A 25,551-nucleotide genomic window follows, 5' to 3' on the forward strand; every position below is an offset into this window, starting at 1 on the left:
TCAAGGTTGTCACTATTAAGCTGTCTATTCTTATGCATTGACCTTGAAGATTGTGAAAGTGCGAGTTAGGGGCCAGGAATAGGGGAACTTGTCACCCTGCCATGCAGGCTATGTGGGACAGGATTTGTTTGCACTTGATGCTGTCAAAACACATTATGCATGACACCAGCCAAGACAGTTGGGACAAACGACAAATGAATTGAATCCAGTTTTTGTGTCTGTCTCAAAATGGTTGTGGCTGCATTTAATCTTGTGGATTATGGTTCCTTTTAACTGTAGCAAGTAGGTGAATGGAATCCAGGACTGTATATTTTATCAAAAAAATAAAGTATCATCAATTGTTTTTGAATATGTACCACAGAATATGATTATAATCCTCACTTTATAGACTACTATTGCAAATAAGAATATTTTATTAAGATTCCTCGAATCTCTTACCAGGAACCCACTGGACATAAGAACATCACTGTATAAATACATGGAGGGAAAAGGTGAAGAAAACATGAAGATTTCAGTGGGTTAGTGGGACAAAATTGACGCCAATAGATATGGGTCATCCATGTGCCTCTCGCTATCCTCAGCTAGCCTTTCCTCTACCCTCTGCTACATTGTCAAGACTTTAAACATCTACTTTAACCATACATTCACGGCCAGACATGTTCATTGACATACTCAAAAACATACAATAACCCTAACACACACTTTAACTGTCCTTCAGCCTACTGTTGGGATGTTTTTGACCATGGTGGCCTCACAGCACCGAGACAGTTCACCCGCTATTATTATCTCTGACACGCACATACATCTGCAGACACACGCATACAAAGATGTACTCATGCATGCTGACGTTCACAGACGCACACTGGTATATACAGTATGCGCACACTCCATTTCACATTCCACATTAGCGCTGTAATGTTGCCCCATTACAAAGCCCCCTCACCCATCGAGAGGCCTTGAAAACAACTGATGAATGGTCACGCCAACAGGTTGAAGCCTCCATGGGTGGCCCTATCTGATCAACATGTTCCAACATGGGGCCCTTTCGTCTCTCAAACCATAAAGTGGAAAATTTAATGGACACACCAGACGGTCTTGGCATGGTGCTCAATACACTTTTGTGTAAAGCCACATTCCCTTAAACATCTACCCATGCAAACCAATTTGTCAGTCATTCTCTAATGACCCAATACAACACCAAATTAAATCAGGAAAAATTTTATGGATTTAACCCTAAGGATCATTTTGACACATTTCAACAGTTTCATGTTCAGGTCTCCCACTAATCAGGTCCAATTAGTGGCAGAGAATCTGGTTTCACATAAAGTCGACAAAAAATGTGAGCAATCATTTGATTCATTCTCTGCACTACAATTTAATTTAATTTTGTATTCGGCTTAATTAAACAATAAATGTGATTTGCAATAATGGTTTCAACCAGTCTTTAATTTCATTTAGTAGACAAAAACACTGTAAAGAACAATCAAGCATTGAACAGTTGTAATCAAGTGCTTGTCTTTGCTCGTCAGATGAATTACTTTAGAAACAAACAAAATCACCCTGGAATGAAAACAAGGAAGTCTGATAATTTAGATGGTGGCTAATGACATCTGTACATCCTTTCTTCGTATTATATTTTTTAGAAACAAGTGATGTTAATCAACCACAACAACAACGTTCCTTTCAATCTAATTAATGATGCCGAGCCGCCTGAAAATTTGGTCCGCTAAACAAATCCAGACTTAGACTCCCATCACTTCTATTCCCCTCCTCCACCGAGTTTCAATTAATTATAATTTCCGAGAAAGAAAACGAGCTGGTAACAACATTTTTTTCTCCTGTGACGTAGATACCCCTTGAACACTGGTTTGATTAAATAAACTTAATGAACTGCGGTCTCCATCTGTTTTATCTAGGGTTATGGCTATCTTCTCAACTAATATCTTTCATGATTAAAAAAGTTTTTCAACAGTTTCCAGGCAGATTTCAGAACACTTCATAGAACCAAGACAGTTTATCATGGGTACTAATACTATTAATAACTGTACATGGAGGTGACCTCTTTTGAGAGGTGGTGTCTCTCAAGGCTCCTTTCTTCCAACTTCTCTCCTGTATCTCTTTCTTGCAGCCCTGCAAATCTCACAATCTGCTTCTTTGATATTAAAGTAGGGATCGCACATATCTCCCTTAAATTCACTGATAACAAACCTGAGATAATCTGGTTTGTTGATGTTAATTCCACCTCCTAAATCATTTTAATGAGGCTGCTAGAAATATGGTAACATTTAACCTCTGAACTTTGGTTTGATGCCAAGGTCAAGAACATTATTCAGTCCTTTTACTTTGACCTCATTATTCTGTAATCTCCAAAATTGACTTTATCAACTGTTTCCAAAAATACACAGGCTTTTAATTTACTTTGTCTTGATTTTTGTAATGCACGTTAGCCAGGAATGTACCAGTGTCCCCTCCACCATCGCCAGCCAATACAAAACATTGTTGCCTGCTTTAATACTTGACTCTATATCATGGCTGTGCTCGCCTCAGTTCACTGGTTCCATGTTTATTTTTCATATTGACTTTTAAGTATTATTGCTCACATTTGAGGCCTTTCAAAAGCCATACACCCAAAGAGATTTATTGACGTGGTACATGTCCTCTCGACCACATAGATCCACAGATGAAGTCATGAAGTTTGTTAAAAGTAGTGCAAATGGAAAAAAAAATCAGTAAACACTTTCTACCATACTTAAACAGGCTACACGCTGTGTTCCCAGTCATGGCGCCAAGAAGCCTATGAAAGTAACCCTCGTAACCCTGCAACCCTGAACCCACTAATCCATACACTCCAGCTCAGTCTGATATATTAGATATACTGTTCCTTCTCATGTGTGTGCACATGTGGTTAATACGTTTTTATGCTCATACAGTCACACAGAAAAGCGCCTGTGTGTTTGTTTGTGTCGATGATGCCACGGCTCTTTTTCTACCATACCATATCCGAACATACATCCATTGTCACAGGCAAGTCAGTCAGGGAAGAAGCAGAAAGAGGAAGATAACCACTTGGGGGGAGGGGGGGGGGGTTGGGAAGTTCACCGAGTTCACATGTGTGAACCCAATTTGCCTGGAGAAAGGCTTTTTTTTTTCTTGTCCTGCATGATGTAGCGCTACGTGCAGCAGGACATGTCCTCTGTGGTGAAAAATAATATTATCAGTAGGGCTGAACTAACAGATATTTTCATAATCAATTACTCTGTCTAATATTTTCTCAATTAATCGGGTAATCATTTGGTTCATGAAAATGTGGAAAAAAGATGGATCACCAATATCCACCAATAGTAGTTTGCTCACACTCTGAAGAAATTACATCTTTTTGAGATAAGTGCGCTGCGTCGTGGCTGTAAATCCAGCCTCTAAAGTGATCAGTAACCTGGAATTTCAAGTTATTCTGCATGATAGCTGCTGTATGTACCATATAGCCCTGCACCATATTAACTGTATCACTCCCAGCCGTTGATATGTCTTGTTGTACTATAATTTAAAGGCAATGTTGGCACTTGGGTGGAATTTGAAGACTGAGACTGCTGCCAAAACCCTACTTGATTTAATTACTCAGTAGTAAACTCTACTTCAGTCCTGGCAGACTAAATTTACAGGCTGATTTATGGTTAGACCACACACACACGCACACCGACACAAGGTGCTCGCATTAACTTTCTTCTCTCGGCCTCTTTTTCATTTACTTTCTCTTAGATGGGACTTGGCTCAGAAAGCCAGCAGAGGAAGAGAAAGGCTCCGGCCCCTCCTCCCACCCCGTCTTCCATCACCCCAGGCTCTGATGACACTTCAGCCTCTGCTCCTCTCACTCCTGACACTACTGAGATATCTATCCAAGCCTTACCAACCAGAATGGCACAATCAGTTCATGCCTCGTCTACCATTGTGGTAATGCAAACAGTCAAACAAGTCCCCATGAAAACATCAACACAACTTAACCCCCCAACCCCAACGAGCAGCACCAGTGACAGCTTGGCCTACCAGGATTCCAACTCTGAACTCAGCCACAGCCTCGATGATTCAGATGCAGACCAGGACCAGGCTGGTTCCCACTGCAGCAGCGTCACCAGCAGCTCAGCGAGTGGATCTGTGCAGCAGCTGCAGCCCATTACAAAAAGCTCCGTCTACAGGTTGGAGGAATCAGAGAAGTTGAGGGGCAAGGCTGGCAAATCAAATCAAGAGGTGAATTCAGCCAGCAGCTCCAGGTCGGAGACTGAGTCGGCCCTTAGCTTGAAACTGGATGAAGCTGAGAACAACAGACACAGTGCAATAGGTAAATATCAGACATTAAAAATAATCGCCTTTAACTGTGTGAATAGTAGGTTCTCAAACAGCATATTAACAATAGGAAGAATACCCAATGGCAGCTTATGTTATTTATAATGAAAAAGCAAACAACAAGCAGCTCCAGGGGCAGTGAAACTGCAATTACACACACACACATACACACACATAAATATATATATATATATATATATACACACACACACATATACATATATATGTATATGTATATATATATATGTATGTAAATGTATGTATATGCATATCATATCTTCTTTATGCCCTTTGTTTTACTATCTAATCCCTCGGTTACCTTTCTGAATTTGATTATGAATTAACATTACTCATTCCACAGTACACAAAACATTTATATTCATCTGAGAAAATTAACTTGGCTGTTGATTACTAAACTAAACTCTTGAAAGTGATGGTAAACATTCTGCATGTTAAAGAAGTGAGGCAGTCAGTACAGTTTGCCTGTAGAGGTTACTTCGTTTTCCTCTTGTCAGTAAGTGACTGAAGAACGTCTGCCCTGGAGAGCTAAGCTGTCACACTCCAGCAACATGTGAAACCGTCAAAAGTGACCTGGTGAAAAGGCTGCATGTGTTTGTGCTTGTGTGTGCATGTTATGGTTAAAGTTTTCAGAACTGGTGGAGCTGGTTTTCATCATAGCTTATGAGACAATACAGTCCTTGTCTCTTGCCCATGCTTATCAATCCCTCACATTCTTAGCTTTCTGTTTCCCTCTCTCTTTCCATTCCTCTCTTGATTTCTCTCTCTCGTGTGCATGCAGCGCCTCACACAAACCTTCAAAGCTGGCAGATAAATCACAGATTTAACCAGACTATGAGAAATTTAGCCGGCCTTGTATTGATTTATATGTAACTGAGATATTTTTCCTCTAGAAAAGTGAGATTGCAGGAGAGGACTGTTGACAGAGGCAGAGATGAGAGAGAGATGCAGACAGTAGAAAAGGGATGAGAAAGGTTAAAGGGACAGACTTGGAGTTCAGAATAATGAGCATGGGAAGCAGAATGACAGAGTAGCAAGGTAGAAACAGGAGAGGAGTGATGGACAGCTAGATGAAAGCAGTAGGAAGGATGAAGTATGAGGAGATTTGTTCATTAGACTAGAGGAAACATATAGGAAGAAGAACATTAATACATGTATAAACCTAGCTTTTTGTGTCCTCTATCATGACACTTTGCTGACATTGCATCACCTTCTCTTTTGCTTTAACTCCCTCCCTCTTGTCAGTCTTCTCCCACTCCCCTTTGGTGTTTTTGCACACTTTTGAAACATGTGCTTGAAATTGTTTCATTTGCACGGCCACGCTATGCTAAAAATTTCCCGTTTTGTCCTTGCAGTCAACCTCAACCTCATTTCTTCAGCTTTCCACATTGACTCTTAAGATGTTTTTCATTGCAACCTGAGAACTGCACCCCCGTTAGATATGAACAGTACATATTTGGCACAGAATGAATAGCTGGTGTACACGTTGAGGCTAGACAACTACACCCTGCACATGCAGTATACACGGTTCCCATGGGTGCTTGAAATCCTTGAAATAGTGAATTTGAATCACCCCAAATAGGCATGCGTCATTGGAAGTGCTTGGATTTTGTGCAAGAAAGGATTTAAGTTGATATTTAGGTAAATGTCTCCCGCGACCACACGGCTACACAGAACACACATCGAGTTGTAATTACTAGCGTTGTTGTAGCACTGTATACGGTCTCTCTGCCATTGATGTGAGAGTACATGCAAAGCAATAAGTGAGTAACGTGAAGCAAGAGAGAGCAAATGACATGATGCCTGGCTCACTAAAGAAAATTACAAAGACTGACTTGACCGTGATCCCAATAATAATCACTTGTCCAGATGCAGAGCGTGCTGCGGATCAATTAAGGAAGACGCCATGGGCGAATCAACGCTCTAACAAGTTGCCCTCCCACCTTAAGCTGTGTCAGTACATTCACTCCATGAATTTGAGGGAATTGGTCCTGGAAGGTCCTTGAATTTGACGTTAGCCAAGGTGTGGGAAAACCGAGTATATGATGGTGCCCTCATTCTTGTAAAGGCAAAGACAGAAATACATACAGCACACTTATTAGGTTTTCCTTTGCTTTTCATCTTTAAATGATATACGTCTTTCATTCAACCATAATGGATGGGTCAAACTTTCAGTACAGTAGTGTAATACAGCATTTTATACCATTGCTTCATCTATACCCATATATTCATGGATTGTTAGTGTGTCGCTGTGCGCTGTATGTTGTAAGCTGCAGAAACGGCATGAATATATTTTATAACATAACATTACTACCAAATGAAATTAGTATTCCCTGTGTCAGCGTAGCCTCCCATGTTTTTTTATTAACAGTGATATACTGTAGTACTACTGTGTTTGAGACCATGCACTTTATTTACACTGATATGTATTCAGACACGTAAAGTGTCACATAAATAATACATTAATAGGGAACGTGGATTCAACCATCTTAATCTGCTTGTGTGTGGGAGATCGAGGGAGTGTGTGCATGTGCATGTGTGTGTGTGTGTGTGTACACCCTAGAAGCTGTCAGGGTTATGATGGTGTAGTTTATCATCTCGGCTCTGCGTGCTGTTTCAGTTCCCTCCCATTTTTTCGACAACAGGGCAAACAGATAAAGCAACACATTGACAGCACCTGCTGACACAGCACACTGATGCAAGACGAGCCTTATAAGGACATCTAAGGTAGCTGTTTATTCAGCCCTGTGCTTTTACAGTAACGGTGGTTATGCCCCTTCACCCTAATGTGTTATTCAGATAGATTTGTTCACCTGTACTAATGTCATCGACTGCTGTCCTAGGGTGCAGGGTGTGTAACTAAGGCAACCACGCTCCACTTCTGCTAGCAATGTTTTGTTTTTCAAGATTTTACCTGATACAGGATTTGTGGAAACTGAAAGGCAGCTTCAAACAGGTTTTTGCTCCACTTTCATCTTCTACAGAGCCTTTTGCTCTGTAATTTACAATTGTAAATCTCACAGATATAATGGGACTGCAAGGGCTAGAGTGACTTATTGTACTTAAATATCAATAATCCTCAGGGCTCAGTTGACAAAAATCCATCACACAGAAACTCCAACGTCACGACCAGACATCCCAAAGATAAAGCAGTTTCATTTGAAAGTAACAACAAATATCTTGATGTCATCATAATTGTTGTTTTTAGTACTCTGAGTTGGATATGTTTGCATGTAGGACATTTGTCTCCTCTTCCCCAGTTTTTTACAAGCGTAACCGCGCGTTCCTGCCCTCCTCTGCCTGCATGCTATTTCTCCTCCAGGAATCACTGATGAACCAGCGCCACCCAAACCTCGTCGTTCACCAGCACTGGAAGCATCACAGCTTGTCCTTCCCCCTTCCCCTTCCCCTTCCCCGTCCACCGCACCCCTGCCCTCCCCTCCCATTGAGCCCACAGAAAATAATTCCCCAGAGTGTCCTGTGGAGGAGGAGGAGGAAGCAGCTCCCCAGTGTAGGTTCCAGATGGACTGCCTCTCCCTTTGACTTAATCTTTGTCTTTCTTTGTTTTTTTTTCCTAGAATCCACTAGATTCATTGTCTATTTTTCTCTTTCAGAGTTGATATTTTTGCAACTATCCTTTACTGCCAAACCTTTGTGCATGTGCGTGTGAATATTCACTCTGACCTGACATGCTTTACATCTTTCAATCAGAGACCAGGGCAGCTGAGTTGTTAAGTGATACTGGGTCCATGTGAGGTCAAGGTTCTTCATATCTATAAATGTCAACCTGTAGGACGTGTTATTTTTTTTGCTGCCCAAGGGTCAGGGCCAAGGTCAACTCCAATCAACACGAGTGCCTTTTATGTTGCATTTATACAGTACACAGGAGTATATTACATACTGTATATAATGGAAGAGATGTTGGAAGTTTACACAAGCAACTTGATTTGTTTTCAGTATTTTAGGTTTTTCTCTGGGTGCTGTTTTCCTCACCTTTCCCACCAAGTGCAATGGTCATGATCTATCCATGTTCACATCTGTTCTTTTCTTTACTCCCCACCCTGCACCCTCCTTTGTAGTGTACTGCTGTGGGCCTGTGCGTCTGCGCTCCAAACACTCCTGAAGTCTCTGCCCTTGCCCGACCCTTCCTTCGTCAATCATTTCCCTTCGCTTCATCTCCGACCTTTACTGTTTCTGCTGGATCTCTCTCGAACATTCACCCTCTTCCTGTCATTCTTCTTCTTTGAAATATTATTTTTTGCTGTTTTGTGTGTCTTGTTATGGTCTTGATTATCACGTAATATGAATAGTTTTTCTGTAACTTGCTTTCACTTGGTGTCAGTTAACTCACATGAGCAATTTTTCAGTCATCTGTCCTTGTGTTAGTTTGGATTTGATGATATAAAATCATTTTTTTCTGGTTTTAACATAATTTTAAAGCAATACTTTGTTGGGTTTGATTATTTTATTTTTTTTACAAATGTATGTACATATTTTTCTTGGTTTTGAATTTCAGCTCGATCTGCTAGTTTTCATTGATTATGCATGAGACCAGGGCTGAGTTAAAAGTGAACACTGAGAATGTGATAGGAAGACTATACAAGGATAGAAGAGAGGATCAGTTACCATGTGATTGATGGGTGACATTCTGAAATGAGGTTATGAGGCAAGGCGATGCAATATCCAGCAGCCAATATTTTGGTGATGTGATATCTGCAGATCAATAGTTGGACAGCGTATGTTTCTCTCCCTGCTCCCTGCGCCTTGTGTTGCAGATTAGTGTTGAAACAAGAGACGCGAGTGCATGAGTCCTTTGGCATAAACATGTAAAGGATTATCTATCAATGACATGTTGCTTTTAGCTATAATAAAAGACCTAGTTTCAAGAAAAGACTGAAGATTGACAATACACGTTGAGTTTTAGGCCGTAACTTGCATCGAAGCTTTACAGCTTGTTTTTAAATGTAGGGGATGGATCTAAAATGGGATTGTATGTGAAAATTAATCTTTTATTACATGTACATAAAAAAAAAAGAATATTATGGACTAGTGACCATGTCAATGAATTAGAGCCTTGTTTTAAATCGCATGACTTGTATGAATACAGCTATTGTTGCGACTCTTTGCCCAGCAACGTAGAGCATTTACAGATGCATTCATTTAATGATTTGAATTTTAAGATCTGTGAAAGTCATATAAAGTTCATGTGAAAGCTCACTTATCCAGTTTAGGTTCTTGATGGTGTTGATATGTGAAAATGTGTGTTTACATCACAGAAAGTGGATGAACTGAAATACACCTGTGTTGTTTTGGTAATGGAGGTGCATGTGTCCCTCTTTTCAATTAAAGAGTTTAAGACCTAAAGATCAGTCGGATGGATTGTCACAGTCAAATATGTAATGGTATTGATTTGTGAATGGAGATACTTTTGGTTTGGATTTAACAGAGGCATGCACCGAAACTCATATTTAGTCGGAGGTTTGAGGGCTATGTGTGGAAGTTTACTTGTGTGTTTGTCATGCAGGCATGCAGTATACTTGTGTAAACACATAAGAGCATTGCACAGTGTGTGCACGTGCACTTGTCTGTCCTTATGTGTTTCTATGTGTGTTTGCGAGCGTGTGTGTGTGTTTGCACTGATTGTGGCCGTAGCTGGCATGACTAAGCTGTTGCTGGGAAGGAGCTGGGAGGACAGCCCTATGAGTCATCACCACATCTCCTGGAACTGACTGTTCTCTCAACACCATTAGGATCAGGCCCAAAACTGACAGGCTTAGTACACACACAACTGCATACACAGATAGACATACTGGAGTACACAGCATGCCCAAATGCGTGCACACACTCACAGACACCTGGTATCACTAACAAGGTCACTTGCTGCTAAACTCATTTGGTAGAATCCCCTGTAAAGTTCCCAGTGCTGCGTGTGCTGGCTGCCCTGCTAAAACCTAACAAATGGTGCATTGATTTTTATTCTCTTGGCCTGGAGTTCAATGAGATCAGTGACAGACTAAATAACTTCTCAAAAACCCACAGGACTGACCAGAGCATGACTGTACTAAAGAGATGAGAGGGTATGAAGCAACAGTGTCTTTCACTGGAGCCTAAAACAGTACTGTAAAAAAAAATCTAATTAAAAGGGTTTATTTACAGTAAGTCCACCCACACATCATTAAAGTTGTTTTATCATGCCACAAGTGGTTGTGCTCTGGGCTTGCGTTTGTATATTTGGCTTGTGTTTTCTGGTTTGTGTGTGTGTGGTGTCGGAATGAATGTTGAAATTAATATAAATACTTCCTCTGTGTGTTTTCCACTTCTCTTCATGCTCACTCCATGTCCAATGCTTCTTGTCATAAAATGTCCTCGTGGTTTGTTGTGGATTAATGTTCCAAGATTTCTAATGTGTGTGTGTGTGTGTGTGTGTGTGTGTGTGTGTGTGTGTGTGTGTGTGTGTGTGTGTGTGTGTGTGTGTGTGTGTGTGTGTGTGTGTGTGTGGATCTGAGAAAAATCTTTCAAACCTAATGCATGGCATGAGTGACGAAGCAAAAGACTTGGACGAAGTCATATTGTGAATCATTTTCTACCGAAGCCACTCAAACCTCCTCGAGTTGGAAATGATTCTTGCTAAAAGTTACTCACAGTTTTTAAATCAGTCAAGTCATAATTGTTGCTGACATCATCTTCTATTCTCCACCAGCCTGGCTCCACTCCATGCGGAGCTCTGCAGCCAGTGGACAGAAAGCAAACACTGAAACACCTGAGGAGGAAACTGTATCCCTGGGCAGCAGCAGTGGCAGCAGCAGCCTGCCTGACCAGGGTTACGCCGCCTCAGAGGGCATGGGTGAAGACTCGGGCATCATCAGCTCTCCGACTGACACCCAACCCACGTCACCAGATGGGAGTTTGTCTCCGGATGGAAGCAGCGGAGGCGGGGGAGAGAGACTGCTGGGACCAGTGCGGGACAATTCTAGTGACAGTGATGAGGGATGTGCCACCTGGGGATCAAGACACAGGTAGAGAGAAAGTCCGAGATAGATGATACACTAAAGTAGGTTGACTGTGGGTAGAAAATAAAAGTGAGGAAAGAGAGTAAGTAAAGCATGAGCAATACTCCCAATTTACTTGATATATGATTTATTCTAGCAAGATGATTAAAGCCTTATTCAAGATGGTGAGGCACATTAATGCACTGCTGCTCTAGCCTCAAGAGAAAACCGTCTATCCTACTCATTAATCTATCTGGGATTATGCTTTCAAGTATGAACTCTTCCAACTCTATCTTCTGTCTCGCATATTTCTCATTGCTGTCCTCTTTTATTACTGAATCCATTTTAATTGATCCGAGTTTCCTGGCAGCCAAAATAATCCATTCACCTTGCTGTTAAAATGAAGCTACTCTAACCACTGCCTGAAGCTGAAACCTGTGTTAAAATATTCAGTTGGATTCTCACTTAAGGTCATCACATTAATTCTGCATCTGCATTTTTCACTGAGGAGTAACTATCACTGACTTCAACCGACTTTAAAAGTCTTCACTTTTTTTGTGTGCTGGAATAACTCACTTCTCATCATGTGTTACAGTTTGTGAGTTGTAGCCAAAGCTGGCACCCTCAGCTTTTTAGAGTTGAGCTTTCATAGTTATGGTTCTAGGCCCTTATTCAAAGGCCTTTGTTGAAAATGAATGTTGCCCCACAGCTTTGTTTTAAGTTGTGAAATGTGCATGGTAAAGTGCCCAGACCATGGATCCTGGAACGATGCTCTCACTAAGAGAGACTTTATGAATCCCGGGTCTGGCCTGTTGCTGCTGGCTCCTCAGAATTCCAGGAAAGCACTATAACCTTATTTTCTCAGAATCGTTGAGGAAAAGAGGGCCAGTCCAAGTCTCTTAGAAGACAACTTCTATTTAGTTTGGCCTCCTTGTTGCAAATTTGTCATGGCTGACACACCACTAACTCATGAGAATACTAAGCTAAGGAACTGTGGTAATAGTATCTTTACTGCTGTGTGTTTCAAAGCCAACATGCTTCAATAAAAACAAAGTACAAATCTGAAATAGCACAGAACAGAATATTTAAATGCAACACCTTTTTTGTTCTCTTTCTCGTACTGACCTGCATTTACCCTCTTTCGATTTCTAAGGCAGAATAGTAACGGGAAGAGTGCTGGACACAGTGCTGGCAAAAAAAAAAGTGAAAGTTAAAGAAAATGATGAGATCATAGCTAGTTTTGTGTGTTACAGCCATAGAGATTTGTTTTGCATGTGTAGATGTTATTTGATGTATGTAGATGCTACTTTGTGGGGTGTTAATGTGGTTTATATAATATTTGCAGATGTGTTTTTGATACTTATATACCATCCTCAGGCACAATGGCACCAGCCCACAGGCGAAGTCAGCCAGAATAACGGACAACTATGAAGACGACCCAGATCTCACAGCCCAGCTCCATCAGACTTTGGCAAATTTTGATGCAGACCTTGCAGGTGAGGGTGCGTGGATCACAGTCCACCAGATGTATAGTTTCAATGAACTGTGGCTCACATTAAAGGTCCCATATTATGCAAAATCAACTTTTTAATCATTTAAATCTTTATATTTGGCACTCTGGGGGCCCTGTCAGTCGGCAAACTGTTAACTCATGTTTTTGTGGTCCTCCTCAGTCTAAGTGCAGGAGATAAAACATGCAATATTGACTTCCGCGCTCACTGGGACGTCACACTACGCTAAATTCCTGGAATTGTTATCTCGCGGAGCTCCGCTTTGTCCATAAAACACGCAAGAGTGCTGGCGAGGGCAACGGTATCTGAATACCGGAAGTCCGTGAAAAGTTCTATACTTTGCTCCACAGTGCAGCACAGAGTCCTACACAAACTTCCAGCCTCAGAGGATTTATCTGTCCAGTGGATACATGTTATATATGATGGCAATGTGCCTGCTAGAGCCTGCAAATGATCACTTTTCCAAATGCTAACTGCTGTTACCTCCCAGTAGCCTCTGTGGCTGATGTCATTGCCTGTCCCTTAAATGTACTTTTTTTTAAGGTGGACCTTTAAGGTAGACTGTGATTGAACTGCTGTGGTGCTTCATCCTCATTAGGACACCTAGGTTAATTTGGAGAAATAGGTTATAACATGTCCCCTTTAAATGAATGTTCCAAGTTCAATGAATTTTGGTTATAGCCATGCTTGCCTCCTGATGGAACCACAAAGAAATGTGTCCCAAGTATCAAGGTATTATGTGTAACACTTGAATCTGTACCTCTTTTCCAGACCAGGAAAGCATTTTCTCAGTGAAGAAGACTATGTCCACAAACAGTAATGATGTGCCAGTGTCTGTAGTGGACATGGATGTGCCAGTCACAGCCATAGATGAAGTACTGGAGGACTATGAAATTACCAAATTAGAAAATGAGGCAAACTCACTTACCAGGACTAAGTCAGGTGGCAACAAAGGTACGAAGAATTTAGATTCTTCTCGTCCATGCTTATTTTTATATCTCAGTTGTAATACAGCTACAAAAATGGTTTTGTGTTTTAATGTAATTCACTTTTTCTTTCCCCATCACATCAAACGTCCAGGATTATGCCAGCAGCCCAGCACGGAGCTTCAGAACAAAAACAACAGTGTTTGTACAGCTGCTGATAGTAAAAGCTGTGCAGATACAAAGGAGCCATTTCAACCTGAGCATCTTGGGAAGTTGCGGGTGAAAATGTCGAAAAGTGATAAAGAGGAAGATAAGATAATCCAGACAAAAATAAAGGCTACGGGTATGACCGACAGTAACGGTGTGAAAGAGGATAAACGGAGAACAAGATCGGCAGTCGTACCCAACGCTGACAAGCAGAAGCACACCAAGAGCACCGAGATCAAGCCTGATCTGATCAAGAACAATGATCAAAGGAAACCTCTTCTATCAACAGCCATTCAGCGATCACAACGAGTTGAAGAGATTTCTGTTTATCAAAATAACTCTTCACTGGGTCAAATCTCACATAACGTCGCATCGCGCTTCGGTATGAAAACGTTCACTGTGGTTCCTCCAAAACCTGTCGTACATGCCGATACTGGAGATGCTGCTGCCTCAACAATTGCAGCTGCCATTAAGATCGACGATCAAGGAAATATGGTCAAAATGGGCATCACCCGAAACAGAGCTGGTGGTGCATCCGAGTTGGGAGTGAATGGTAGAGAGGAGTCTCCTCTTCTTGGAAAAGCCAAAGCCTTTTGGAGCTCTGGTTCAGAACGACAAGAAACTGCTGTACCTCTCAGCAAAAGTCATATCAATAAGGCTAAAGAGAATAAAGATGGCCCGAGAAATCCTCCTTTTTTAACTTCAGACACGACATGGAAGACCACTAACGCTGAAACAACAGAAAGTGTACTCTATAAACCTGCAGACAGAATCCAGTCTGAATTGATTGTCAAAGACGAAACTAAAGAACAACTGAAAGACATCCATGTTGCAAAGGAGGAAAAGACTTTAGTGTCTAACAACACCCAGCAGCTAACTATGAAACCTGCTCTTTCCTCTCCAGTCCTTCCAGACCTGAAAGACATGTCCTTCCTTAAACCGTCCAGGCGAACATCAAGTCATTACGTGGCATCTGCCATCAATAAATACACAAAAATGACCCCTGCTAATCACAGCACCATCCCTTCCAACCCTGACTCCTCTGCCCCTGTGAAAACACAGACTATCGGCTTCCAGAGATCAGGAAGGTCCATACAAGTGAATCCACACCAGTCATCACTGTCAGATAATCAGAAGAATGACTCTGCTTATAAACCCCACAATTTTGGCCCAAAGAGGTCTATGAGTTACCCCGAGTATGTGTCGGATAGCCAGAGAGATTTTGGAGAGGACAGCCCAGACAGGGGAGGATTTGGACATTTTGTTGGATCCACCAAAGGAAGCTTTAATACACTAGAAACAAAAACAGCCAAGAATAAGCACAGTCGGTCTAGCGGCCCCACCCAGATACATGCCATCGCCAACAATGACAGAGAAGATATTAAACCTATTCGTCCCAGTGGCACCAATCCCACACAAAGCAGTCTACCACGATCATCTGCCCAGCAACCCACAGCCTCCAAGACTGCTGTCCAAACAGTAAGTAAATATGGATTTTGAAAATTGCATTAATTGATTGATTACAGAAGCCTCAAGATCACGGAATAGCGGCCTTGCTATCCGGTGATAACAGGATTGATTATTCCGTGATCTTTTTCAGACAACATGAGAAAACATAATCGTAGCGACCATGGCCGCTGTTGGCTTCCATACTTGATATTACAGTGTGCTGAGTGTTTCACACCTCCTCTGCAGAACACAAAAGACACGACCAAGACAGCCACCCATCTTGCACGTGATGCAAGGCCACAACCTTCTGTCACAGTGTCGGACAGTAGCGACGCATCGCAGGCAGTGACGGTGTTCGGGCCAGTGAAAAAGTTCAGACCAGTGATATGTAAATCTGTTGACAAGGAGACTTCTCTGCACAGCAGCCTGATGGATGCAATCCAGACAGGGGCAGGCAAGGAGAGGTTGAAAAAGGTGATACATCACACAGTATTTTGGAAGAATTCATTAGTTGGAAGAGAAATATGTAATGTGAATTGCTTCTGTTGTTGATGTGGATTGATGTCCCTCTGTGTGCGTGTCATTGTTAGATATCCACTTCTGCTGACACTTGCACAAAGAAGTTGTCTTATGTTGATGAGGAGAATGAAAGATCTGCTCTTCTGGCTGCCATTAGAGGCCAAAGTAAATCTGCCCGGCTGAAGAAGGTAAAATACTCTACTCGCTATTCATGTATGCCTGTCAAAAACCGTATGAGCTGTGGGCTTCTGGTGACTGCAGTATCAGTCAGCCATTGGTTGCTTCATGCTTAAATAACTCAAGTCATTTTGTAGCTGCTTATCTTTGGAAGAAACATTTTTGTCACTATCCCCTGACTTTTGAAGGGCCATAATGTGTTTTACAACTTTGTTGCCTGGTGGTTCTGATGTTGTCAAAGCCATTGAAGAGATAACGTGTGCTTTTGGTTTTAGCTATTGACTCGTAAAGGATTTTTCCTACGATGTCACCACATGGTAGAAAAGGTTTTTTATCTTGTATTATATTACAGAGATTTATAGTCTCCTTAGGATAATACCTTTGGTGTTCCATTAACATTTCCACTAACTTTGTTTTTATTGTTTAACAAATGTCAATTTGTTAGAGAGAAATGGTGAATACGCATTTTATCTTCTCTAAATCAGCTTTGTCATTCATTGAGAGCTTACTGTGTGTCCACTTAAGAATGAATAAGCATATATTGCAGTTTGCATGGCAAAGGAAACATGCAAAAGGAGATGTGAATGTCTCTCTCCTGCCTGTGTCTGTGTCGTTAGCTACGTAGCAAAAGCACGCAGAAACCAGGTTATGCAAGCATGGGTGTCTACAGTATTTTTATCCCCCCAGAGTTGTGGTTTGTTGTCATCTAAGGACCCATGTGGAGCGAAAAGGGCAGGAAACCTGCTGCTGTAGCTGAAACATCTGCAGTTCTATTCCGGAGGTTTCTTCACCAGAACTGGAATCTCTGGAATGCTGCATGACTAAATCGGTCTCAAAAAATGTTGTGCTTCTTAAAAAAATTAAATAAATGCAAAAAGAAAACCAAATATCTGTGTAAACTGGAATGACAGAAATGTATAAGATGGAAAACCCTTTAAAAATATGAATGTGTATGCCAAAATTAGAAAAAGAATTTGGATGTTCGAGAGATGCACCTATGGGTTCTCCATTTATTGTGATATCTATCGATCTATGTACTGTGGTCAAGTTTTTGGCCATATTGTCCAGCCCTTACAAAGAGAAGACTTACCATTGTCACACATTTTGTCCCCGCAGACCAAATCTGAGGCAGCTGATGAGCTGCAGAAGTTTAGGAAGGGTGCTTCTGAGGAGGAGAGCAGTGCAGACCATCCCTCTCCTCCTTTTGTATCTTACACTTCACCTCCCGTCCTGACCACTCTACCAACACCACCACCACAACCAGCACCAGCTCCCATGTTTGCACCGCCACCTCCTCCCCCTATCTTGCCCGTGGGTAAGCCTAGCACTGTGGCACCTCCAAGTGCTAACACCGCCATGAACCCTGGCTTGGCCCGAGACGCCATGCTGGAGGCCATTCGCTCTGGATCTGCTGCTGAGAAGCTAAAAAAGGTACGAATACAGAAAGAAAACACAGCGTGTACTGTAGTAGAGCCACTATTTACACATATCCCACTGGACAAAGATGCCATGATTCTCTTAAAATGAAGCATCTGCTCAAGCAGGACACACAAGTGAAGAGATTGTTTGAGGGAGGCAAAAGAAGAGATGAAGAGAACAGATAAAGCCCGAGACAGTAACTCAACAATATATGATTTGATTCAGAGTTCTCTTTTTACATGTTGCCAAGAAAAGATAAAGGAAAGATTAATGTGACAACTGAACAGCTGGATAAACATTTAAAAGGAGATTAAGTTGTTTTTCAGGTCAATGGTTGTGAGAATAGAAAGAGTGCATTTATTTTTTGATAATTAAGTTTGCATCATTTGACCTGGACAGAAGGCCCAGCAGAGAACAAACAGTAAGTATGAAAATACGGAAAATACAGATATAGTTGTCGTGCACAGCTCTTCCGGATCTGGTGAGGGACAGAATAAACAAATGTCTTCTTTTTAATTTGTTCCCCCCTTTTTTCAATCCAGTTTGACAGAACCCCACCACTTCTTTCCAGCATGCCATAAACTAACATTTGTGTCCATTCATCCTTTATCTACTGCCTTATCCTCCACCAGAGGGTCACAGGGGGGTGCTGTGCCTATCCCAGCTGACAGGGCGATAGATGGGGTACACCCTGGACAGTTCGCCAGTCCATCGCAGGGCCACATATAGAGACAACCATTCACTCGCACTCTCACGCCTACGGTCAATTTTTACCTACTCCCCAAATCTGCATGTTTTTGGACTGTGGGAGGAAGCCGTAGAACCCAGAGAAAACCCACACACACACGGGGAGAACAATATTTGTATCATTAAACGGAGACAAATGAAAATGAAACACAAAAATGACATGTCGTTTCTCCTTCTACTAGGTTGCTGTGCCCAAAAAGACAGTCCAAGTGAACGGTAGACTGGGAACAATCCAGGCGACCTCCTCAGGACTCCCCCAGCAGTAAGAGCGAGCCTCCACAACAAGGGAGTCATTTATAAGATTGTTGGTTTTTATCTTTTTGCCATTTGTGTTTTTGAAAAACATGGACTCAGTCACCACTCTGAAACTTTTTCCAGTTTCTAAAGGAACAGTGAAGCAGGGATGTACCCACTGCTATTTTCACTTTCCACTGAAACATTTCTCTGTTGGTAGCCAAACACCTGTAACATTGTGTCAGAGGTGAAAGCTTTCCATCCATTAATATTACATTTCTCAGCTTCCGACTGTAGCTCGCTAAAGTGATTGTCTCGATCTTAACAACTTAGCGTAGTTTTTTTTAAACATATCTTGCCATGTGTACTGGAATTCAGTAGTTTGAACTGAAATGTTGTACAAACTGTGTGCCAATGAAAGCTAATTTAAAAGAGTTATGCTGCTTTTTTTTTTTTTTTGACAATAAGTCATAGATGCCTTATTCTGTCGCTCAGTATTATGTATATGATGTTTTGTTGTAAAAAATAATTCTTTAAGGGGTGGAATAAGAAGGATCTGTTGATGAAGATTTTTGAAATCTTACGCACACGCATGAAAAACCATGGTTGTGAGTATATTATTTCAACCACATTTGGTCCATGATGCCAACAAATGTACAGTTCCAGGCTCTGATGAGTAAGATGGTGATGAGTGAGAATCTCATTATTCTCCTGTTATTTGTGCTGCTGTTCACGATCGAAGGAAAATGTCATACTACGTGGTCTGTATTCTGTAGAAACCTGCATTTGTACAGGTGTGATCTGACTGACCTTTGGTCTTTTTACGTTTCATATATTTCCTATATGTCAAGATCTCTATTTGTCGACATTTCAGTCCTGCTGAAGCACTGTTGTTGAAGTATGTCAATGCCGGATGCCACAATGAGCAAAAAGAGATTAGCACATTAATCAACAAGTCACTTACCTTTAGGTGATGGCTGTGTTTTTAAAAAATGCATTTTTAAATGCAGCTGTAGGTGAGCTGAAGCTTTAGATTATCTATGGCCTTGATTTATGTTACTTCATATGTACTAGATAACGTTGAGTGTGGAGTAGCTTTTCGTGATTGAAGGTAGAGAGGAGCACAACTGTTTAACGGTACAGCGACGATCAAAAGCAGATTCAGTCCCTGAATCTGTAGACGGTAGAGAAACCTAGAGCATCCGTGTTCAGGTGTAAGTGCTTGCTGCTGTTCAGCTGAGCAAATGAGGTTGGAAATAGTTTTATAGATTTAATTTATGCTCAGTTTCAGAACTAAAAAAAAAAAGAATCTGTTTCATGTTGTGATTATGAGAGTGTAACCAACGAGCATTTCTATTTTTTTTTCATTCCTTTCATCTCCATACAGTAGTTTACAACGCTACATTGTCTTATTGCATATTTTATAAACTTAAGAAAGATCATTGCAGTGAGAGATTTGATTTAAATCTTTGCTAGAAAGCTATTCTGGTGATAGCGTGAACCTTTTATAAGCTATTGCTTTTTAAGTTTAAATTGCACTTTGATTCTTTTTTTTTTTTTTCAGAAGGCTGCACAGATTATTTTTGTTTACCTAATTTTTTGATTCAATAAAAAAAACATTTTCTTATGCAGACAAACTGTTTTTTTTTTTAAATTTCATATTATGATCTGATGTGCCTGTACTTCTCCCAGCGCTGTGATTGCCTGTTGACTGCGGTCATCCTGCTGTTCTTATGAAATATATTCTAACCTCTTGCTCCCTGTGCTGCACCACAGATGAGCTACTATTCTGGGCAGCAGTTCATCGCCCTGACTCATCACAGTGTGGGCTCATGAAATGAGTTAAGCCTAACTTGGGATTCCTGATTCCTGAAACACTTTGTCATTGTGGCACTCAGGCTCCTCCTAAGGAACAGAAAAAATGCAAATGACAGAAACAATACACAGTTTTGGGGGCAAATATATGATAACTGTTTTTTGGTATACAGACTCCTTCATATTTAAATACGTTTTCCCTCCTCAATCAACACTCACAACCTATATAACATCTGAGCCATAAACTTTGTGAGGGAAGGAGTCAAGACCAGCACCATGGCCAAGATCTGACCCTTTACCCTGCAAGAAGCCTCAGACTGGAATTTGAGTGTGGACCTGAAGAGGGAACTTGTCTTCCCACAGGACGTGGCAGTGACCTCCGTTGGACCAGATATGGTCTTGCTATCCAGGAGCACAAAAACGATCATTGTTGCTGAGCTCACGGTACCCTGGGAAGACGGGCTGACCACATCCCACCAACTGAAGAAAGCCAAATACCAGTCTACCTCGTCGACAAAGCTGTGTTAAAGGGGCGGCGTGCAATCAGCTATCCCATTGAAGTTGGCTGCCGCGGGGTTCCCAGCAAAATCGGTGAGCTACTTCCTGCAGAGGGCGGGGCTGCAACCCAAACAGCTGAAGAAAGCCACCAGGGACATAGCCGTAGCAGGCCGAGTCCAGCTCAAGATGGCTGTGTCTGAAGACAGCACACAGTTGGAACCTAGTGAAGGCTAGTCAGTCTTTGCTGCCCCACTCAGGTCAGTTGTTCAGGTTAAGGGGCGAAACACCTGAGATCCCTGCTGACGATGCTGAAGGGTTCCAACAATGTTGATGCCCAAGGTATTCCATCTCAGAAGAAGATCTGCATCACCGTAGTTAGTGTAGTTCCTAGTTGTAGCTTGTGGTAAAGCATCTCTGATTTTTTCTTATCCTATCTTTGTGACATTTCTGTAAAATGGTTAGGCTCTTTCTGAGGTGAATTCTATTGAATGAGTGTTTTTTTTTGTACATGCACACACTTGTCTTGAGGAAAGCTACACACCATATCTGCTGAGGAGAAGTATGTCTTAACTTCCTGTGTGGAAGTTAGTAAAGTAGACATTTCCAGAAGGATAACCACCCCTGTTGCATTCTACTGATCTGGGTGTTTTACAGTCTCCTCAGTCAAAGATGCCGGAACCATCCTTGGCTCTTTTGGAACGCCCAACAAATGATGAAGAACCAGACACTGCTCTTCACCTGCTCCATATTGTCCCAGTGGTGAATTGTGCTGGTGTCACCATCGTGCTGTATGTGAGTATTTTTAGCAGCAGGCACAAGGGGACTAGAGGAATGGAACACGTTTCTTTAATGACAACCAGTCCCAACATGCTCTGAATGACAGAATGGGCCAAAGTTCACAACCACGATGACACTGGAGGGGCTTAGAGAGGACTCTCTGAGACCTGATAATGGGTGTTTACTGTTTACTGAGAGTCTGTATACATACAACCTGACAAGAGTTCAAGAGGATCTGCACAGAAAGTTGGCAGAAAAAACCCCAAATTCCAGGTGTACAAAGCTTGAGGCTGCAATGGCTTACAAATGCGTTTCAACTAAAGCCTTTAAAAAAAAAGTGTTAATATACATTTGCAACTGTGATATTTCAGTTTCTACTTTGTCATACTGGGGGTATTGAGTGTGCAGTTAATTAAAGAGGCAGGGGTGAATTCACACGACTACATAACAAACGTAATGAACTGTAACGTGATGGGGCCTGAATGTTTCGTAAGTCACAGAGCAGAAGAGTAATCTTGGCCGCGTTGGCCAGAAAGAGCAGAACATTCCTGCAGGGACCACACGCTCTTTTGTGGGTCAACATTCATGCTCGCTCTGTTCTACGGCCATTTTAATCTGCCCTACAAATCTCCGAAGGGTGTGTATGGGTGGGTGGATGTCTCTGTCTCCGTGTGGGTGGGTGTGAATGATATTTTTGTTACACTTGGTGTGTGTGTGTGTATGAGCATGTGCCTGTGTTCCAGCTCCAAACCATTTTAACCACCCTGCCAATGTAAACAACCTCTAAATCTGAATTACCAGAAGATCAGAAATAAATGCAAGTCAAGTTTGGCTCTGGTCGTGCTTTTACCAACCATATCGTTTGGTTTGTGTTTGTTTCCATAACAGTTTCGAAATGAGGGCCTGGGGCAAGATGCATTGTATCTCTCCGTATCAATCATGGTGTCCGGGGTGTAAATCCCAGCTGGGATTGGTTTCAGATCACCCAGCAACCCTCAGGATTAGCAGTGGAAAAATAAATTAACGTTGAGTGTCAAAGTAAAGTTGATGTAATCGTAATGTAATTGTTTTGATGTTGGTGTAAAGACGTATACACTCATTTGCCACTTTATTAGACGAACCTTTTCAAGTACCCATATAAGCAGTATTCTTATCAGCCAGTCACATGGCAGCAACTCAATGCATTTTGGCATGTTCACGTGGTCAAGACGACCTGCGGAAGTTCAAACTGAACCTCAGAATGGGGGGAAAAGTCAATTATGGAAAAGTAGGAAAAGTGCATGGTTATTTGTGACCAGAAGGGCTGGTTTTGAGTATTTCAGATACTGCTCTTCTACTGGGATGTCCACAAAGAATCATCTCTAGTGTTTACAAGGAATGGGCTGGAGGAGAATGACAAGAAGCAGGTGGGCTACAGCAGCAGCAGCAGAGGAAGACCACATCAGTGACTTTATTAGCCACACATAATCCCCAATAAAATGGCAAGTGTGTATAAAAAGTCTGCAGCATAGACTAGTCCTGTGAGACCATTCACCGACTGTCTGGGCTGATATTACGCAGCTTTGTCAGTCCTGACTGTTAAACTTATAAGTGATGGAGGAGGTGACACAGACGGATCAGCGGGGGGGTTCATGTTGACTTTGTTTTCTGACGTTGGCCAGTCGACTGGATTTGAACAAAAGACCTGTGTGATGCTGAATGTCTGATGAGGTGAAATCAACATAATGTGTCTGTATGGGAAGAACGCTTTTGTTTTTCGCGGCGGCACCCTGAACATGAGTGACATGATGTGCACTTGTTTGCGACTATGGGCATTTGAGCGCCGTGTGACACACAGCTCAGTACTGATGACCTTTTGCACCTTGGTCTCCTGTGGTGTGTTCCCATCACTTCTGATAATCTGAATTAGAAATATTCCAGTGTTTATTTAAATTAAGATACAAATAACAGGGTTCCTACGCATGGAAAAGTTTTGGAATTTAATTTGAGTAATTTCCAGGTGTGGATTAGTATGGAAAAAGGGAAAAAAAAGTATGGAAAAATGTTTGTGTTGTTTCCAGACTATTGTCTCACTTTCTAAAATTAAATGTTTTAATAAATCAAAACGAGTTACTAACGCAACATAGCTTACCTTTAGATGACAAGAAACCAATCACGCTGGTTGTAGAATGGTGTCGAGTTACCATGGTTACTGTTACTGACTGCAATTCTCATTTATTTATTATTTTTCATACGTGTCGTCGAGCCAGCCACCGATTGTCGGCCACGACAGTGTCTTGGGTCGATGCAAGTTTTCCGAGGGCTGGCTTCATTAAAAATTAGTGAAGGATTTTAAAACCATTTATTTACATTATAAGCATCTAACAATTGGTATTCAGGTGTTTAATATTGACTGAAAAATCATCAGAGAAGTGGGAAAAATTGAGTCTGGAAAAGTATGGAATTTTGAAATGGAAAATGTGTATGAACTCTGAAATAAAGTGAATTAAATTAAATATAGAGTAAATATAAAACCTAAACCCGAACAAACACCAACCTTTGCACTTGATTTCTTTTTCCCTATTGGGTATTTTACTGCTCGTACTTGTTCTGTCTGTAATTTTTGTTTTATTTTGACTTGTTTTGCTCTATTTATCTCATCACATCACCTCCCTGTGTTTATCTTTGTACCTGTAAATCGTTTACGCGCTAAATTGGTCCAATGAAGTCATAAAATCACTTTAAAAACAAAAGGAAAGAGGACATTTCCCATTTAATATGAACATAAATGTGTCCCTGGTGTCACCGAGGCAGTGTTTTATCATGTGGGCGCCTTCGGTGTTCTCACTGTAAATGTATCACCTTTATTACGCTGCTTAAACCTGGGCTGAAATTGAATAACACATGAGCTGAGTGGACATATCCATTATAAACACCGGGCTCTTACGCAATACACTTACTGAAGGCACAGAGGGATAAAAAAACACAACCTTGGCAGCGAAACAAATCCGAGGCGATGAGATTTGACCCCACAGTTGTGCAATATACCGTACATACCTCACCAGCACTTGTGCTTGTAGTCCTGGTTGTGCTTTTCAGAGCACAGCTTGCAATTAAATGCAACACGGAATCGTTTCACAACCAGAGAGTCACTATCAGCTCAGAGGAAAAGAAATTATCAAGAACAATTGTATATCAGATAAGGGTGTGTAGGTCTGTGGAACAGTTTTATGATGTACATTATTTTGAACTACATGAAGATGGAGTAATATTTTTGTCTTTATCTTTTGTCTGATAAATGTATTTTTGGATTATAAGGATTTAATGTAACATAAGTACATAGGGCAGGCAAAATAAGCTTCAGTCTATTTCTGTTGTGCAGAATGCTGCGATTTAATTTACAAGAATGTGTGTTAAAAATGCACTTTTACTTTATTTATTTGTATTTGTAAAAAATACTTAATGTTTAATTTAGTAAATCGGTGAGTAACTGGTTGATGTGTTGTTGCAGGTCTGATGACGTTATAGGGGGAAATGGTCTTAGTTAGTCATAAACTGGTTATGGTTGAGGTTGAAGTTTGTACAAATGAATGGAAGTCAACGCAGAGTCCAAACACACATAAAACACCGTGTATGTGTGTGTGACTGTGTTTGAGACTACAGAGAATCGCTCAGCCCTCAAAAACAGTGTAATCCTCTGAACACGCCCTTATTCCCATAAAGGACGCGAACGCCGCATTAATCACTCCTCGTGTGTGGGCGTGGTCAAAACTAAAGGGGAGGGGTTGTGTTTGTGCGCGCGTGTTTGTGTGAGCGTGTGTGTGTGTGTGTGCGTGTTTGTGTCCTCCCCAGTCGAATGAGATGAGCTGCCTGCAGTCTTTGCAGCCACTGTTTTCGCCTCCTCCTCCTCCTCCTCCCACTCCTCCTTCTCTTACTCTTGTGTATCTG

The 25,551-nt window shown here is 41.5% G+C and overlaps 1 protein-coding gene across 1 annotated transcript in view; it reads left to right on the top strand.

Moving 5' to 3' along the window:
- cobl (cordon-bleu WH2 repeat protein) overlaps positions 1–19,265 on the top strand; it is a 50,971-nt gene extending 31,706 nt beyond the window's left edge. Inside the window, exons 10-18 of the mRNA XM_083889786.1 lie at positions 3,757–4,333; positions 11,057–11,372; positions 12,723–12,841; positions 13,628–13,810; positions 13,937–15,468; positions 15,685–15,912; positions 16,029–16,145; positions 17,251–17,565; positions 18,483–19,265. Of these exons, the coding sequence (XP_083745912.1) occupies positions 3,757–4,333; positions 11,057–11,372; positions 12,723–12,841; positions 13,628–13,810; positions 13,937–15,468; positions 15,685–15,912; positions 16,029–16,145; positions 17,251–17,565; positions 18,483–18,566 (3,471 nt within the window). The 3' untranslated portion in view covers positions 18,567–19,265. The remainder of the gene's footprint in view (positions 1–3,756; positions 4,334–11,056; positions 11,373–12,722; positions 12,842–13,627; positions 13,811–13,936; positions 15,469–15,684; positions 15,913–16,028; positions 16,146–17,250; positions 17,566–18,482) is intronic.
- Positions 19,266–25,551: the final 6,286 nt, after the last annotated feature.

This window comes from Microchirus variegatus (assembly GCF_963457635.1).
Source record: "Microchirus variegatus genome assembly, chromosome: 1".
In the NCBI taxonomy this organism is placed as follows: Eukaryota; Metazoa; Chordata; class Actinopteri; order Pleuronectiformes; family Soleidae; genus Microchirus; species Microchirus variegatus.